At 42.3% G+C, this 17,444-nt stretch overlaps 3 protein-coding genes across 3 annotated transcripts; all 3 read right to left on the reverse strand.

Annotated features, from left to right (window-relative positions):
* Nucleotides 1-742: 742 nt before the first annotated feature.
* Nucleotides 743-3,586, reverse strand: LOC110522279 (transcription factor 23). Its single transcript, XM_021600542.2, has 3 exons — nt 3,356-3,586; nt 2,204-2,494; nt 743-1,950 (listed from the first exon to the last, which is right to left on the reverse strand). The coding sequence occupies exons 2-3, from the start codon at nt 2,450-2,452 to the stop codon at nt 1,813-1,815; spliced, it is 387 nt and encodes a 128-aa protein (XP_021456217.1). The 5' UTR covers nt 2,453-2,494; nt 3,356-3,586; the 3' UTR covers nt 743-1,812.
* Nucleotides 3,587-3,922: 336 nt separating this feature from the next.
* On the reverse strand, nt 3,923-10,564 carry LOC110522278 (epoxide hydrolase 1). The gene is made up of 9 exons (XM_021600541.2): nt 10,235-10,564; nt 8,757-8,950; nt 8,477-8,657; nt 6,563-6,781; nt 6,290-6,419; nt 5,866-6,080; nt 5,629-5,737; nt 5,370-5,492; nt 3,923-5,165 (listed from the first exon to the last, which is right to left on the reverse strand). The coding sequence occupies exons 2-9, from the start codon at nt 8,937-8,939 to the stop codon at nt 4,961-4,963; spliced, it is 1,365 nt and encodes a 454-aa protein (XP_021456216.2). The 5' UTR covers nt 8,940-8,950; nt 10,235-10,564; the 3' UTR covers nt 3,923-4,960.
* A 3,151-nt stretch (nt 10,565-13,715) lies between these two features.
* Nucleotides 13,716-16,558, reverse strand: LOC110522281 (signal recognition particle 9 kDa protein). The gene is made up of 3 exons (XM_021600544.2): nt 16,199-16,558; nt 15,645-15,713; nt 13,716-14,291 (listed from the first exon to the last, which is right to left on the reverse strand). The coding sequence occupies exons 1-3, from the start codon at nt 16,268-16,270 to the stop codon at nt 14,178-14,180; spliced, it is 255 nt and encodes an 84-aa protein (XP_021456219.1). The 5' UTR covers nt 16,271-16,558; the 3' UTR covers nt 13,716-14,177.
* Between the last annotated feature and the right edge of the window lie 886 nt (nt 16,559-17,444).

Consider the following 17,444-nt stretch of genomic DNA (forward strand, 5'->3'; position numbering starts at 1 on the left):
TTCAGGATTATCTGTAATCATGGTAGCATCTACATTAATGAAGAAGCATTTACAAACATATTCTATTCTTATTTAAAATAAAAGTGACAAAGACAAAGTGCTCTAATTTCTAAACGAATCTCCCGATATGGATGAAAATGCCATAACAAATCCAAAGTGCTGTTGTACAGAGCCTAAACAACAACGTGTCACTGTCCCAATTCTTTTGGAGCTCGCTGTATGTTTGATAGCTCAAACAAAGCCATAACATAAAGTTAATTACATAAATGTAGTAATGTTTGTCTGCTGTTTGAATACATTTTTACTCTAAAGCAGTCATTATATCAGGGCGGCAGGGTAGCCTAGTGGTTAGAGCGTTGGACTAGTAACTAGTTCAAATCCCCGATCTGACAAGGATTTGCATTTTCATCCACAAATCTGTCGTTCTGCCCCTGAACAGGCAGTTAACCCACTGTTCCTAGGCCGTCATTGAAAATAAGAATTTGGGTTAAAAATTAAAATAGCACAGATCTGGACTAGTACTCAGGGCTCCACAGCTGAATGCATGGTTGCCAAATATTCTCACAACAATCCTCCCTTTCTGTTAATCTGTCCATCCTTTCACTCCAACCCCCAATACAACTATACCACTAAAAATTAAACAAATCCAGGAGATCAACTTTAATTCATCTTAAAGCTGAAAACACAAAATAAGTCACTGGAATATTGCTTTGAATGTAAAAAAATTAATAAAATAGGAACCACAATGGAAATAAGTCCCTGACTTTATTGTGCAATCCGGGTCACTTTTAAAATCTTTACAAATAACATTTATCCTTCAATCAATCCAAACTGTGCAGCTGCCAATTGCTGAATGGAAAGAGACATCTGTTACAAAACACCAAAAAGTTAAATGACATTCGGAGATTGTCAAGCCATCGAATTTGGATAAGCCTACAAGGTAAGGTGGGAAATTTTCTGTTTGTCGATATTTATCTAGTCTATTTATTATGTTGAAAACAGAAACCATGATATTTATTTATTTGACCTTTATTTAACTAGGCAAGTCGGTTTAGAACAAATTCTTATTTTCAATGACGTCTTAGCACGGCCAAACCCGAACCCGGACGACGGTGGGCCAATTGTGTGCCGCCCTAATATTGAAGTCGGTATGCTTTGTTTATCGGTAGTGTGGTGCATTGGCACAGAAACCTGTTGGTGGAAAATTTGTAGCATATATTTTATATAATTATAACTACGGCATCAAAATGTTGAAAATCTGATTTCCCCCTAGCTGATCATTACCATTACTCTCTTCGTAGTGTAAGGAAACACTACCTCAACCTTCTGGCCCGTAGTCCTGCATGGCATCGACTGTGCCACAAAAGCATGCTAAAGTGGCACAGTCGACATCCCCGTTTATAAACGGTTATTTGTGGTCGTATTAATAACAGAGTTAATTCTACGAGAGGGGAGGGTGTTCAATTTATTTTTCAGTACAATGGGAGGGTCATGTGAAAATATTGTTTTATGTTTGGGAGAGGGTGCATTTATTTTTTGACACCTTGAGTTGGACCAGCCCCTCCCCCAGTAAATTTTAGATCTGTCCCTAACAAATATTTCACACACTTTTCTCAAGTAGTGACTTACGCTTCTGTAATAAATGAGTGATTTAATGTGCTAATCAAAGCGATCCTTTGATTTTTGTGTATTTGATTTCTATCTTGACATTTGTTCTAGGTGTTTCCGTGTTCAGCACATACATTACATTGCCATTCGCTGCAGTTTCATAAGCATCACAGTTGGATTTATTGTATTTCAACGCTCCTAGTCCTAAACGGATTGGTCCATGTCGACCTCTGGGGTAGGGGTCAGTGGATGTGTTTCCTCCTCCCCTGATGCTGGCTTCTGATTGGCTGACAGCAGTGCTCCCACACTCCCACAGTACAGCAAGGAGCGCATCGGCCACTTCTGTCAGGACAGGAGACATGTTAAACTTCAGTTAGTCTGTATGATTGTAATAAGTCATACCAAATTAAAACTCTTTGTGAATGTCAGAGATAATGTAAGAATTAGTAATGCCTGCTGTGGACATCCTACTACAGTGCTGTTACACTACAATTCATGTCTGATTTTAACTGATCATCTGGACAGATCAAGGTTATAAGCTATGATAACCAAGGAACGAAAAAGATAAGCACCCAGGTAGTTTGATGTCACCAACCTTGACTGGGTGGAGGTAGCCCCCTGCCCTGGGGGGCACTGTGAGTTCAGATAGAGCCCCGCCCTGGTCCAGGGTCTCAGTAAGATGGGCGATGTAGTCGGTGGCCAGGACCAGGACGTCCAGCTTGGAGAGCTTGGTGTCACGGGGGACAGAGGGCAGGGCTGCCTGCAGGCTGTGGAAGGCCTGGCGGAGGTTACGCACACGGCTCCTTTCCCTGGCCGCGTTCTCTGGGGAGTGTTGGGACTTCATAGCCCTGCTGGGCTGCACACCCGTCACACCCCCAGACCTCACCTGTACCACGCAGTAGGAACAGGAACACTTCAGTTTCATTACATTTACAGGGTAAATGAGAAATAAATGACATACCAATTTATGTAACATTTAAAGAGCCAGAGAGCGCTATAAAATCAGTTTCCATACCACAAGCAGTGGTGTAAAGTGCTTAAGTAAAAACACTTTAAAGTACTACTTAATGTTTTTAGGGCTATCTGTACTTTACTATTTATATTTATGCCAACTTTTACTTCACTACATTCCAAAAGCAAATAATGTACTTTTTACTCCATACATTTTCCCTGACACCCACAAGTACTTGTTAAATTTTGACAGGAAAATGATCCAATTCACACATGAGAACATCCCTGGTCATCCCAACCGCCTCTGATCTGGCAGATTCACTAAACACAAATGCTTCATTTGTAAATGAGTGTTGGAGTGTGCCATCCGTCAAACCATCTAGTTTGCTTAATAAAAGGAATTTGAAATGATTTATACTTTTGATACTTAAGTATATTTAAAACCACATACTTTTAGACTTTTACTCAAGTATTTTACTGGGTGACTTTTACTTGAGTCATTTTCTATTAAGGGATCTTTACTTTTACTCAAGGATGACAATTGAGTACTTTTCCCACCACTGACCACAAGATCTGATGTGTGAAGTTGAATCTGCAAATACCTAACGTAAATCGTCTTAACATTGTCCAGACATCAACAATAAAGGAGTTCAGTAATTCAGAAAGAATTCACTATTTCATTTCGTAGAGCTACTTAACATGAACAAAAGCTGAGAGGACCTTCCAAATACTTAATTACTTTCCAGCTATAACCCTGAGGTGTGCATCTACTGTGTTCTGTAGAGGTTTAACTCACCCACTTCTTAGGATCCCTACGTGGCTGCGGTGCCCTCAGACTGTCCACTTAACTCAAGAGCAACCAGCTCCAGACACCCAGCCACCCTACTGAAAACCAACCGAGACCCAAAGCTCGCCTGCTTTCTGACCGCAGCTCCCCAGCCCCTCTAACAATCTCCAGTCACAGCTTCTCCGCTGCGCATCGTGGTCCTATGTCCTCCCTCTCCCACCATCCCTCTCTTTCTCCGTCTCTTTCCCTCCCCTTGCCTTATCTGGTGAGGTCCTGTGGGGATCTCAAGCGGCCCTTATCTCCCCCACCCACACCTCCCCCGGGTGTGCTCTGCCAAGGGGAGCAGCCTCAGAGTAATGGGGTGGCCCAGGGCAGGACACAGGGCTTGGGAAACACCAGGGCCTGGCAGCAGCTGGAGGAACCTCTGGTCTCCCTGCCATAATAGACAACTAGGAGGATGGTACTGCACTTGGTACCATCATCATACCATTTTTGGGTATTAAACCTTGAATGGGGACCAAGGTCACATATCTTAGGTGTGATTCCATAGACATTAGCAGAAAGACAGAACAAGAATTGAATTTAAATGTTTATTAATATAATTTGTCCAGAAAATATATATAGATTAGTTTCTGAAATAAATGCAAAGTGCTATTTATGGAATGCTATAACATTGTAAATAACAACAGAACAGGTGATCAGAATAAAACACACATTTCAGTCTCTGGCAACTATTGCAAAAATTAAAACATATCTGATATTTTGTGCATCATTTGATAACCACTCAGAGCTAGACTATGCGAGTAATCAAAACATAACTATCTGTGCTCTCCTCAACATTGATTCAGGAACAACCTTCACGAAATTGTCTTCTATTCACTCTTCTCAATTGGTCCATGGATCATTTCCTAACTAGAGAGTAAGTTGAGGAACACTTTTCTTCCCCATCTCATTGGTAGTAGTCAATGGGAGGCTTTACTGTACTATGTTAGCCTGGTCACAGATCTGTTTGTGTAGTCTTGTCACATATCCTTCCTCCAGGATTTCATGGGGATCCTTTGTGATATTTGCAGGCAAAAATGCTTGATTTTGCTGCAGCAGTGCTGACATTTGCTTGGCAATATGCAATGATTTTGTTCAATTTGTCATGGAAATGCGCTGATCAGGGGAAAAGTTTGTTGACGTGTGGCTTGATTGAACCACATAATGCAGCAAAATGTGCGGTGGTTGGTTGAAATTGCAAGCCCTATTTTTGTACTGCGGTGATGGGTCAGTTTTATGCGATAATATTGCAATGATTTTACTGTTTTAAGCAGAAATAGTGCGGTGATTGGTCAAATTTGCAAGCCCCTCGCATAGTATCTATCGAGTTGCGATCGCAGAATCCTGGAGGGACTGTCATATGGTCGTTGTCATGCCAAAACAGCACAAACAGATATGTGACATGGCTAGAATCATTTCCAGATGTGTGTAAAAAGGCAGCTATGGCAGAGGATTCTCTCTATGGGTTTATCAGGAAGTAACTTCACATGTCAGTGCTATTGTAATACCAGTGCTCGCTGACCTAGCATCTGGTGTCATTTGGTAAACAGGAAAGGCAGATGTGCAGAGCGATCACTTCATCTTCTCCTGCATCTTGGTGAAGTTCTGGATGTCCTGGGCCATGAGTTCTGGCTCCTCCATGGCGGCGAAGTGTCCTCCTCGGGCCATGGGCGTGAAGGTCTTCAGCTCGCGGTACTTCTGCTGCACCCACAGCTTGGGGGTGTGCATCAGCTCGTTGGGGAAGCAGGCAAAACCGGTGGGCACGTGCACTGGCATCCTGGGTAGAGAGGGAGTGAATACGTGCAATAGTTAACCAAAACATAAATTGAGTTTGTCCTTTCTACTTCAATAGCATCACTTACCAGGACAAAGTTATTTATGTTCTGAAGGTGGAGCTCCTCGTGCTAGTTAGACTATTACATAGCACAAACATAGATATTACACAGCACAAACAGATATTCCATAGCAACATTCCACTGACTTTGAGTGTGGCTGGTCAAGACCCTTGCTGAAGTTCTCCTTGTAGAAGCGCATAGAGGAGATGATGCAGCCAGATGTCCAGTAGATCATCACGTTGGTCAGCAGGTCATCCAGACTGAACTTCCTGCAAGGAAAGAGAGGTGCCAAAAAAACAAAGGCCATAAAACTGGACATGGTAATCTGATGAAGAAGCCTTTTGAATACTAACCAACTATCCTATTCTACAACAACGGCTGTGGTTCAGGTCTAAGACGTTCTACCTCGTAAGTCCTCCGTCATCCAGGTTCCTGAAGTCATGGTCAGTCCAGGTGGAGAACTTCTCCAAGATATAGGCAGCAAGACCCACCGGAGAATCATTCAACGCTCGACCTAATAGAAAGAGATCAGACATGATACAGCACCGTTTCTTATTCCTGGGCCTGGTCTATACAGAAGCAACAGTTAAAGCTGTGTGTAGCCCAGAACGCTTCCCCTTCTAAACTGGTTCCATCTCTTACCCACAGTGTCAGGCTTGGTGGCCTGGATGTGCAAGTATCCTGACTCCTTGACAGACTCCACCACTAGGTTCTGCACAACGGGGTAGATGCGCTGAATGTCGTGTTCGTTGAAGCCAAACAGCTTGGGGAAACTGCGGCCCAGCATTATAGACAGAACCACGGGCAGGCCCGGTTTGGATGGGGGAGCAAAGTTGAGATGTAAGCCTTTGATTATTCTGGGGCGAAAAAAATCAGAGAGGAGAGATGAAGTACAACAAACATTGAATCGGAGTCAAACTGAGGCTTTTTCACTTCCTATTCATTCACCCATAAAACATTATCATGCATTCTAAATCCCATAAATATGGAGGCAAACATAATATTGGATATGTCTCCCATGGCTTAAGATAAGATCTGGCCATATTTCTGTGTCTGTCTGTCTTACTTGGGCTCCAGCTGGGCCATGTTGGTAGTGACGATCCATCCCCAGTCTCCTCCATGAGCATAGAACTGTTGGAAGCCCAGTCTCTTCATCAGCTTGTGGAACACACGGGCCGCACACACCGAGTCAAAACCTGCAACATAAACAGAATCATTCATTTGAAAAAATGAATATAAAGTCACTGAATATAATGTTCATCTGGCAGAAATGCTTTGTTAGATTCAATGGGCTGGGCATATGTGACCCTTAACCTCAGACAGGACTTTAACCACTTACCTTTCTTATGTGGAGCCTCGGAGAAGCCGTACCCAGGGATGGAAGGACACACCACCTCAAACACGATGTCGTCTGGGTTGGAGGGTTGAGTCAGGAGGGGTATCATCCTGTAGAACTCGTAGAAAGAGCCTGGCCAGCCGTGCACCATGAGCAGAGGCACAGCAGTCACACCCTCAGGGAGGTTCTTGGGCCGCACATGGACGTAGTGGACATCAATGCCTGAGACATCATCAAATCAAACTTTATTTGTCACATGCCGAATACAACAAGTATAGACTTTACCGTGAAGTGCTTACTTACAAGCAGTGCAGTTCAAGAAGGAGAAAATATTTACCAAGCAGACTAACACAAAAAGAATAACGAGGCTATATACAGGGGGCACAGGTACCGAGTCAGTGTGTGGGGGTACAGGCTAGTTGAGGTAATCTGTACATGTAGGTGGGGGTGAAGTGACTATGCATAGGTAACAAACAAACAGCGAGTAGCAGCAGTGTACAAAACGGAGGAGGGGGGGTCAATGCAAATTGTCCGGCGCCGGTTTTATGAATTGTTCAGCAGTCTTATGGCCTGGGGGTAGAAGCTGTTGAGGAGCCTTTTGGTCCTAGACTTGGCGCTCTGGTACCGATTGCCGTGCGGTTGCAGAGAAAACAGTCTATAACTTGGGTGACTGGAGTCTCTGACAATTTTATGGGCTTTTCTCTGACACCACCTAGTATATAGGTCCTGGATGGCAGGAAGCTTGGCCCAGTGCGCACTACACTCTGTAGTGCCTTGCGGTCAGATGCCGAGCAGTTGCCATACCAGGCGGTGATGCAACCGGTCAGGATGCTCTCGATGGTGCAGCTGTAGAACCGTTTGAGGATCTGGGGACCCATGCAAAATATTTTGTCTCCTGAGGGGGAAAAGGTTTTTTCGTACCCTCTTCACGACTGTCTTGGTGTGTTTGGACCATGATAGTTCGTTGGTGATGTGGACACCAAGGAACTTGAAACTCTCGACCCGTTCCACTACAGCCCTGTCGATGTTAATGGGGGCCTGTTCGGTGCTCCTTTTCTTATAGTCCACGATCAGCTCTTTTGACTTGCTCACATTGAGGGAGAGGTTGTTGTCCTGGCACCACACTGCAAGTTCTCTGACCTCCTCCCTATAGGCCGTCTCATCGTTGTCGGTGATGTTGTCTCGTCAGCAAACTTAATGATGGTTTTGGAGTTGTGTTTGGCCACGCAGTCATGGGTGAACAGGGAGTACAGCAGGAGACTAAGTTACACACCTCTGAGGGGCCCCAGTGTTAAGGATCAGCGTGGCAGACGTGTTGTTGCCTTCCCTTACCACCTGGGGGCGGCCCGTCAGGAAGTCCAGGATCCAGTTGCAGAGGGAGGTGTTTAGTCCCAGGGTCCTTAGCTTAGTGATGTGCTTTGTGGGTACTATAGTGTTGAACACTGAGCTGTAGTCAATGAATAGCATTCTAAAATAGGTGTTCCTTTTGAGAAAAAGAAGTGTGGAGAAAAAGAAGTGTGGAGTGCGATTGAGTCATCTGTGGATCTGTTGGGGCGGTATGTGAATTGGAGTGGGTCTAGGGTGTCCGGGAGGATGCTGCTGATGTGAGTCATGACCAACCTTTCAAAGCACTTCATGGCTACATGAGTGCCACAGAGCAGTAATCATTTAGGCAGGTTACCTTCTTTTCCTTGGGCACAGGGACTATGGTGGTCTGCTTGATACATAGGTCAGAGGATGCTTGAATGAACCATAAGCCATTTCCTGGAGACTCAATTTGTTTGTTTTTTGTGTGTGCAAAGTTTCACGTAGACTTAGTTAGTTAGTTATGTTGTATTTACTGGCAGCCAATAGATCTGCTTGTTCAGTCTCATCTTGTTCTATACATAACTGATACATCTCTACACACCATCTCACCTTCAATGTTGGTTTTGTAATGTGGGAATTTGTTCAGTTTTTCCACTTGTCTCCTCCAGTCAAAGTCACGTCTCCAGTAGGTGACCACCTTCTGCAGATAGTGGGAGTTGAAGCCGTAGTTGAACTGGCTGTCCTCTAGAGAGGGGAAGGGTCGGGTCTGGTCTATTCGCCTGTACAGGTCCTGGGTGGAGCATTGAGCATGAGGTTCAACTAAAGACTGTTGCATAAGCCTTAACTCTCTAAGAGCTCGGCCCTCTAGGCCCATAATCCCCCACCTCACCTCCAACTCCTCGTCATCTGTTTGGACTGTGTAGGGGCGAATGCTGAGATCTTCTTCCCCAGCCATGGGAGTCCCCTCCCCCCACCAGCCATCCTCACTCTTCAGCTGATGCCTCTTACTCCTCTGCACCAGGAAGTAGACTACTCCTCCCACCACCAGGGCTAACAGAATCTCTGTAAACATTGTACTGCCTTCTGGGTTACCCAGTGAACAGAATAAACAAAATCGGGGACAGCAGACATGTTACAATGCACGCCTTTCATAATGCCATTCACTGTCCTTATATGTAATGCTTAGTAGTGAGTAAATGAATAGTTTTTGTTTGGAGGCTATGTGTATCATGTCATTTATAACAGAAAAATACATCGGCAACACCTGAAATGTATGGTTACCAGCACAACAGACTTGACTACTTTATCCATTATGCAAACAAATTGCTACTGAAAAATTATGACAATTGACCAGAGGTTAGCAGACAATGTGAAAAATAGAACAAAAGTACTGGAGCACTGTTGTTGCACAGAATTCTGTTCTGAAGGGATTAGGTAAAGAATGGAGTGGACAAGGCCCCATAGTAACAATTCATTGGGGTCAAAATGCATGACAAAGCTTTTCTCTAGCCGGCCTCTGATACCATAACTTTCATGGAGAACTTAGAAACATAGATCTGATTTTGTTGTGAGCATCTCTTTATTGATAGACACAACTTGTTTTTCACCTGACAGAAAGTTATATAAATATATCCATACAGCAAATCAGAAAATAAATGTGTCCCTTTGGATCTTCTGATGACAAATTATAAAATGAAAGTAGTGAGCCCTAGAAGTTCCCTCCATGGGGGCCCAGACAAAACCTTTTTCTGGAACAAGCAGATGGCAACCAGCAAAAACAGGCCTGTGATGAGAGCTGACTGAGGTTGTACTTCAAAATGCCTAGGGCAACACATTTACAATGGTGGCAACTTGGCATGCATAGTTAATACAACATAACTTGTCTGCTCTGCTATGGACCTGATTGTTGTCCAATACTGCAGCTGTTCCTAAAAACAGGTCCAGTTATGCACTAATCTGACTAGACAGGCAAACAATTGAAAAACAAAGATTGCATTGAGATGACTGGAATTACAAGTACGGTATGAAGCGTATTCAATGTTGAATCTATTCACAGATCATTCCTAACATATTTATATATTTCAGATAACAGTTGGGTAGGCCTACAATGGATATGCTACAATAACCAATATAAACAAGTAGGCTACCGTATAATAATATTATTTTGTCAAATTCTAGCATTCCATTTCTATGCACGCACCGATATTTCGTCACAACAATCCAAACTTTACACCTTTCAACCGTGTTTCATTAGTCTCAATATCCTACATGATCGATTAATACATTATCAATAAGAAAGACATTTCGACCAAGAATACTTTTAGCGCTATTCTTTCAGGTATTATTAAAAGCAAGAGTTAATCTTACTTGTTGCTGTTCCACAAGATGCAGTGTTAATTCTCCCGTCCGCCAGTTTACAGTGTCGAAATAGAGACCAGTGGTTCGTGGGAAATGTAGTTCTTGTCTACTGGACTCAAACCAGTGCAAATTTTGGTCACGTTCAGTTGTCAAACATTCTCGAACTTTGCAGATAGAAATTCCACGAATAGAGCTGACGTGATTCCGTATTCTCCATGTCAGAAGCATGTTTGTTCTACATAGACTATTTCTATTATGAACGTTATAAAAATGTATACCGACTCTACACACATACAACCATCATATAAGCTGCTGCTATTCTGTTGATCTAAAATCCTGCCTAGTCACCTTACCCCTATACATATATATAGCTCTGCAGCCTGGTTTCAGACTAGACGTAACATAGTAAGAATCAATCCGGGACACTCAAATTGGTATGATATGTTATGTTTGGTATGGTTACGTAAAACAGGTTACTTAATGCAAAAAGGGTGGTTGGTCGGGATGGATACAGGGCGTATAATGCGAACGTCTATCAACCAAAAGGTTACAAGTTTGAATCTCATCACAGACAAGTTTAGAATTTCTGCAACTTTTCAACTACTTACTAATTTTTAGCTACTTTGCAACTACTTGATGATAGCATGCTAGCTAAGCCTTCCCAAACATCTACGGACGACTTTAGCATTTTCGCTAATTAGCGACTTTCAACTACTTACTACTTTTTAGCTACTTAGCATGTTAGCTAACCCTTCACCTTACCTTAACCCTTTTAGCTAACCCTTAAGCCTAGCTTTAACCTGAACCCCTAGCCTAACTAACATTAGCTACCTAGTAATATATACATTTTGCAAATTCGCAACATCATACGAAATGCGTGGTGGACATCCACAAATGAATACATACTATTCGAAACGTAACATATCATACTAAATGGAGTGTCTTGGATTTAAGTACAGAATAATGATCTGACAGAACTATAGATCCAGTACCCCCCCTGCACATTGTACGTATGGTACTGGAACTGACCCTGTATATAGTATGTTTGCGTACTTTATCGTGTTCCTATTTCTTATTTATATCGCTTGTGTTTTTGTTCTGCCTTATTTTTAATATTATACTGTTATTGATTACTGCATTGTTGGGGTTAGAGTTTGCAAGAAAGGCATTTCACTGTACTTGTGGATGTGACATTAAATCTTGAAATGTCCCCAAAAAAACATGCTACACAAGGTGGGATCTATTTGTGTTAGTTAAATCAATCATGCGAGAACTGTCGATGGAAACGCTTTTATGCGCAAATATTGATATAACAACCATCATATCGAAGTAAACTTGGGAGTCAAGCAATGACATGTGTGGTCCTCCCACTACGACTCATCAGGAAAGCTACAGATTAAATAAATTGGGAACTTCACAGCATGGTGAAAGGGCGAGGTGATGAGCTTGAAGCTCCTTTCCAAAAAATGGTGAAGGTTTTATTCTGGTGACATGATCCTCGATGCTTGGCTGCCGTTTGACAAATAAAATAATCCATAATAATCTCATCATGTAGGCTATGTATCTGCGTGCTGATGGCCATATAACGCAAAACAACAAATTGTGAGAGAACCATCGGTACAGCCAAAAAAGCAATGGAAACCCATTTAACATGTTTAAAAAATATATATATAATAATAAAATAAAAATAGGTACATGGGAACTTAACCACAAAATGTATTTGTGCACTACAGTGCCTTCAGAAAGTATTCAGACCCCTTGACTCTACTATACATTGTTACGTTACAGCCTTATTCTAAAATTGATTACATAAATACAAATCCTCAGCAATCTACACACAATAATGACAAAGCAAAAACAGGTTTAGACATGTTTACAAATGTATATTAAAAAAAACATACCTTATAAGTATTCAGACCTTTTGCTATGAGACTCAATGTAGCTTAAGTGCATCCTGTTTCCATTGATAATCCTTGAAATGTTTCTACAACTTGATTGGAGTCCACCTGTGGTAAATTCAATTGATTGGACATGATTTGGAAAGACACACAGTTTTCTATATAAGGTCCCACAGTTGACAGGGCATGTCAGAGCAAAGACCAAGCCATGAGGTCGAAGGAATTGTCCGTAGAGCTCCGAGACAGGATTGTGTCAAGGCACAGATCTGGGGAAGGGTACCAAAAATGTATGCAGCATTAAAGGTCCCCAAGAACACAGGAGCCTCCATCGTTCTTAAATGAAAGAAGTTTGGAACCACCAAGACTCTACCTTGAGCTGGCCTCCTGGCCAAACTGAGCAAATGGGGGAGAAGCGCCAACAACCCAATGGTCACTCTGACAGAGCTCCAGAGTTCCTCAACCATCTCCACAGCACTCCACCAATCAGGCATTTATGGTAGAGTGGCCAGACAGAAGCCACTACTCAGTAAAAGGCACGACAGAACACTGAGTTTGCCAAAAGGCACCTAAAGACTCTCAGACCACGAGAAACAAGATTCTCTGGAGGCCTGAATGCCAAGCGTCACATCTGGAGGAAGCATCATGTTTTTCAGAGGCAGGGACTGGGAGACAAGTCAGGATCGAGACAAAGATGAATGGAGCAAAGTACAGATATCCTTGATGAAAACCCGCTCAGGACTTCCGACTGGGTCGAAGGTTCACCTTCCAACAGGACAACGACACTAAGCACACAGCCAAGACAACGCAGGAGTCCCTTCAGGAAAAGTCTCTGAATGTCCTTGAGTGGCCCAGCCAGAGCTCGGACCGAATCAAACATCTCTGTAGAGACCTGAAAATAGCTGTGCAGCGACACTCCCCTTCCAACCGGACAGACCTTGAGAGGATCTGCAGAGAATGGGAGAAACTCCCCAAATACAGGTGTGCCAAGCTTGTAGTGTCACACCCAAGAAGACTCAAGACTGTAATCACTGCATTAGGTGATTCAACAAAGTACTGAGTAAAGGGTCTGAATACTTATGTAATGTAATGTTTTTTTTTTAAACAACTACTTTTGCTTTGTCATTATGGGGTATTGTGTAAACTGATGAGGGGGAAAAAATCTATTTAATCAATTTTAGGGGTCTGAATACTTTCAGATTGCACTCTCACCACACACAGTCTTATCTGCATTACTTGCTGTTTGGGGTTTTAGGCTGGATTTCTGTATAGCACTTTAACATCTGCTGTAAAAAGTGCTTTATAAATATTTGATTGAATTTTATGGATGGTGGGAAATTGGCCATTGTTTTTATGCAGATTTACAAATATTTGCATGAAAATCTGTTGCCAATTGGATGGAAACCTACATAGCTATTGACCTGGTTTGAGGACAAATTATTCAATGATTAAATAATGTCCAAAAATCTGGCATTCTTGATGAATAAAGATAAATCTGAAGACATTCAGGAGGGCCGTTATGATCAGCAGCGATATGGGGAGACATTGACATTTAATCATACATTAAAATCAATCTTTCAGAAAGTTGATAGATGTTGGCTGTTGAGGTATATAAACATTTATTGAGTAATGCAATTATATGCAAAATTGACTAAGTGGCATTGGAGGCATTGTTCTTTCACTGAACTAGCAATCAAAAGGACCTGCTTCATTCATGGTCACCTCAACATGGTCATGAACATTTCACTTTGTGGAAATGGACATTTTAAAAAAGCATAACAAAAATATATCTAACCATATAAATAAATAGACATGCGTCTCTCCATCTTAAAACTGAAATTAAATACAAGCTCTTTAAAAGAACTCCAGCAAATACCTCTTCAGAGCACCGAAGGTTACGCTCGCTATTTTCATGTTTGATTCCACCAACCCTCCCATTTCCCCTCCCTTCCTTCTCACGATCCGATGTAGTCATTCCAGCTCGGTTCTCTTCCATTGTTTGTAATATTAACAAACCACAGTACAGACTCAAAGGAGAGTTAACACAACTAAGGGGTTCAGTCCGTGTCCATGGCACCACTTTCCTTGGACACCATAAGCCTCATCAGTTTGCCATGCAGTTTCTCGATCTTCTTCACGTCTTGGGCCTGGTCCGTCTTGTATTGTAAACACTGCAATGGAACAGAATGAGTCGTGGATTAGGTAGAGGGAAACAGACATAAGGCAAATATTTTATATACAAAAAATAAATAAACGTCTCAAAAGTCTTATAAGCAACTGCTTCGTTTGCCTAATAGAGCTCCACAGTGGTGTTGTCATATTACCCATTAAACCTAGCAGATAAATCAGGAATATGGTTCCAATCGTGATTAGGATTAGGTCTGGCTCTTAGTCAGCGTTCCAATTCACCCCAAAGGTGTTTGATAGGGTTGAGGTCAGAACTCTGTGCAGGCCAGTCAAGTTCTTCCACACTGATCGACAAACCATTTCTGTATGGACCCCGCTTTGTGCATGTCATGCTTAAACAGGAAAGGGCCTTCCCCAAACTGTTGCCAAAAAGTTGGAAGCACAGAATCGTCTCATTGTAGCGTTAAGATTTCCCTTCACTGGAACTAAAAACAGCCCCAGACCATTATTCTTCCTCCAATACACTTCACAATTGGCACTACTGTAGTCGGGCAGTTAACGTTTACCTGGAATCCGCCAAACTCAGATTTGTCTGTCGGACCGCCAGATGGCGAAGCGTGATTCAATACTCCAGAGAACAAGCTTCCACTGGTCCCAAGTCCAATAGCTGCAAGCTTTACACCACTCCAGCCGACACTTGGCATTGCACATGGTGATCTTAGGCTTGCGTGCGGCTGCTCGGCCATGGAAACACATTTCATAAAGCTCCCGATTAACAGTTATTGTGTTGACTTCCTTCCAGAGGCAGTTTGGAACTCGGTAGTGAGTATTACACCGGAGGACAGGTGATTAAAAAAAAAAAAAAAATTACACACTACGTGCTTCAGCACTCGGCGGTCCCTTTCTGTGAGCTTGTATGGCCTACCACTTTGCGGCTAAGTCATTGTTGCTCCTAGAGGTTGTCACTTCACAATAACAGCACTTACAGTTGACCGGGGCAGCTCAACAGGCCAGAAATATGAAGAACTGACTTTTTGGAAAGTTGGAATCCTATGACAGTACCACGTTGAAAGTAACCAAGCTCTTCAGTAAGGCCATTCTGCTGCCAATGTTTGTCTCTGGAGATTGCATGGCCGTGTGCCCTATTCTATACACCTGTCAGCAACAAGTGTGGCTGAAATAGCTGAAGCTACTAATTTGAATGGGGTGCTTTTGTATATACAGTCCAAATTAAAGTGATTTCAACATTCTGACTTGTAATGGGACTGTTCGGAAATGTTGAGCCTCCATGTTAGATACAGGTAAGTCTTCCGCTCTCTGATTCTTTACAGGGACTAGTGGTTAGTGTAATGTAGGATACAAACAGACGTGAACAGACCGTGTTCTCTTGAACATACCACTGCATCATCGGTGACTTTGATGCGAAGGTTACCATCACAGTGTCTGTATTTGAGAACCACCCTGACCTGCATTAAAAGGAGGGAGAAGAAAATATTTTACAAACGTTAGCTAACTCATTTCAACAAAGGCAACTGAAAAGACTTTAATTAAACCTGTATTGAATTTAAATAATATGCAACAAACAGAGCTACATGTATTACAACGTGGTTGATTATCTTAATAGTTCTCAGACTTCAACAGTTGACTAACCTTACTATTAGGCCATTTATAGTTTTTTCCTTCCTATTCACATTTGCCAGCATATTTAACGTTAACAGTTGGCTTCTCGTAAACTGCCTGCATTGCTTGAAAACGGCAAGCTAACAAAGTAGCTAACAGTAAGTAGTTAACTATCCTGGCTGCTCCTCGAGACTGCATGGCCCTCCAGCGGTGATGGTTATTATGGGCTAGCACATTTATTTGTGCTGTGACATAACCATTACTAAATAAATGTTGCTAGGTAACGTTAGCTAGTTCCTGTAGCTGATAAAGTTTTAAACTTCATGGTTACCTTCATTGGCGCTGTCAGATATAGTTTTTCTGCTGCACGGGCGAACTCTTCCCATGTTTGATAATAAGGCATAATCCTTGTGCATAAGAAGTCAATTCCAAAAGAAAAACTATTGAAGACGGCCTGTTAGGTTTACCAACTTCTTAAAAACCACATCAGCGAACTACCAGGTAGAAAAGAACCGATGTATATAAACGTCTGCGATTGGACGAGCCTTCTGAAGACCAATCACAGAGCACAATGCTGTGGAGTTCAAGGTATGTCGTAATTCTAGAAAATATTCTACTTAGCTACGAGACATGATACTCCTCCAGAGAGAAGCCCAGTCTTTGCTGCTTTACACTCATGGCTATACACTCATGGAGGCCTTCACGCATCAGCCAGTAGATGGCAGAAATAGTTATGATTTTTCAAGAGCGCAAGAAGGGCGCTTTCATTAGAAAGTGAACATAACAGAAATTAATCAAATTAGATTTCATTCTTCTTGACAAAAAATATATTATTCTCAACAGTATAAGAAATTCAACTAAATTTCACTTTTCATTGAAAAGTGACCTGTTTGACAACAAACCAAAGAGATTTGACAAGCAAAAGCAGTCCATAGACCTATTTGATTATTGATTAAATATACAGTACCAGTCAAAAGTTTGGACACACCTACTCATTCAAGGGTTTCTTTATTTGTACTATTTTAGTAATAGTGAAGCCATCAAAACTATGAAATAACACATATGGAATCATGTAGTAAGTGTTAAACAAATCTAAATCTATTTAATATTTGAGATTCTTTAAAGTAGCCACCCTTTGCCTTGATGACACCTTTGCACACTGGATCCTGGACTTCCTGACGGGCTGACCCCAGGTGGGGCAGGTAGGCAACATCGCCTACGCCACGCTGACCCTCAACACAGGGGCCCCACAGGGGTGTGTGCTTAGTCCCCTCCTGCACTCCCTGTTCAACCACGTACGACTCCAATACCATCGTCAAGTTTACTGATGACCAGCGACGATGAGTCAGCCTACAGGGAGGAGGTCAGTGACCTGGCAGTGTGGTGCCAGAACAACAAATCAAATCAAATGTATTTATATAGCCCTTCATACATCAGCTGATATCTCAAAGTGCTGTACAGAAACCCAGCCTAAAACCCCAAACAGCAAGCAATGCAGGTGTAGAAGCACGGTGGCTAGGAAAAACTCCCTAGAAAGGCCAAAACCTAGGAAGAAACCTAGAGAGGAACCAGGCTAT

The sequence above is a fragment of the Oncorhynchus mykiss genome, chromosome 4, assembly GCF_013265735.2.
Source record: "Oncorhynchus mykiss isolate Arlee chromosome 4, USDA_OmykA_1.1, whole genome shotgun sequence".
In the NCBI taxonomy this organism is placed as follows: domain Eukaryota; kingdom Metazoa; phylum Chordata; class Actinopteri; order Salmoniformes; family Salmonidae; genus Oncorhynchus; species Oncorhynchus mykiss.

Excerpts from the sequence above, each read along its gene's own strand:
- LOC110522279 (XM_021600542.2), bottom strand. The coding sequence starts at position 2,452 with ATGAAGTCCCAACACTCCCCAGAGAACGCGGCCAGGGAAAGGAGCCGT. Across the intron at positions 1,951-2,203 it reads GCTACCTCCACCCAGTCAAG|AAGTGGCCGATGCGCTCCTT; the intron begins GTTGGTGACATC and ends CTGTCCTGACAG.
- LOC110522278 (XM_021600541.2), bottom strand. The coding sequence starts at position 8,939 with ATGTTTACAGAGATTCTGTTAGCCCTGGTGGTGGGAGGAGTAGTCTAC. Across the intron at positions 8,658-8,756 it reads CAGATGACGAGGAGTTGGAG|GACCTGTACAGGCGAATAGA; the intron begins GTGAGGTGGGGG and ends TGCTCCACCCAG. Across the intron at positions 6,782-8,476 it reads TTACAAAACCAACATTGAAG|GCATTGATGTCCACTACGTC; the intron begins GTGAGATGGTGT and ends ATGATGTCTCAG.
- LOC110522281 (XM_021600544.2), bottom strand. The coding sequence starts at position 16,270 with ATGCCTTATTATCAAACATGGGAAGAGTTCGCCCGTGCAGCAGAAAAA. Across the intron at positions 15,714-16,198 it reads ATCTGACAGCGCCAATGAAG|GTCAGGGTGGTTCTCAAATA; the intron begins GTAACCATGAAG and ends CTTTTAATGCAG. Across the intron at positions 14,292-15,644 it reads AAGTCACCGATGATGCAGTG|TGTTTACAATACAAGACGGA; the intron begins GTATGTTCAAGA and ends GTTCCATTGCAG.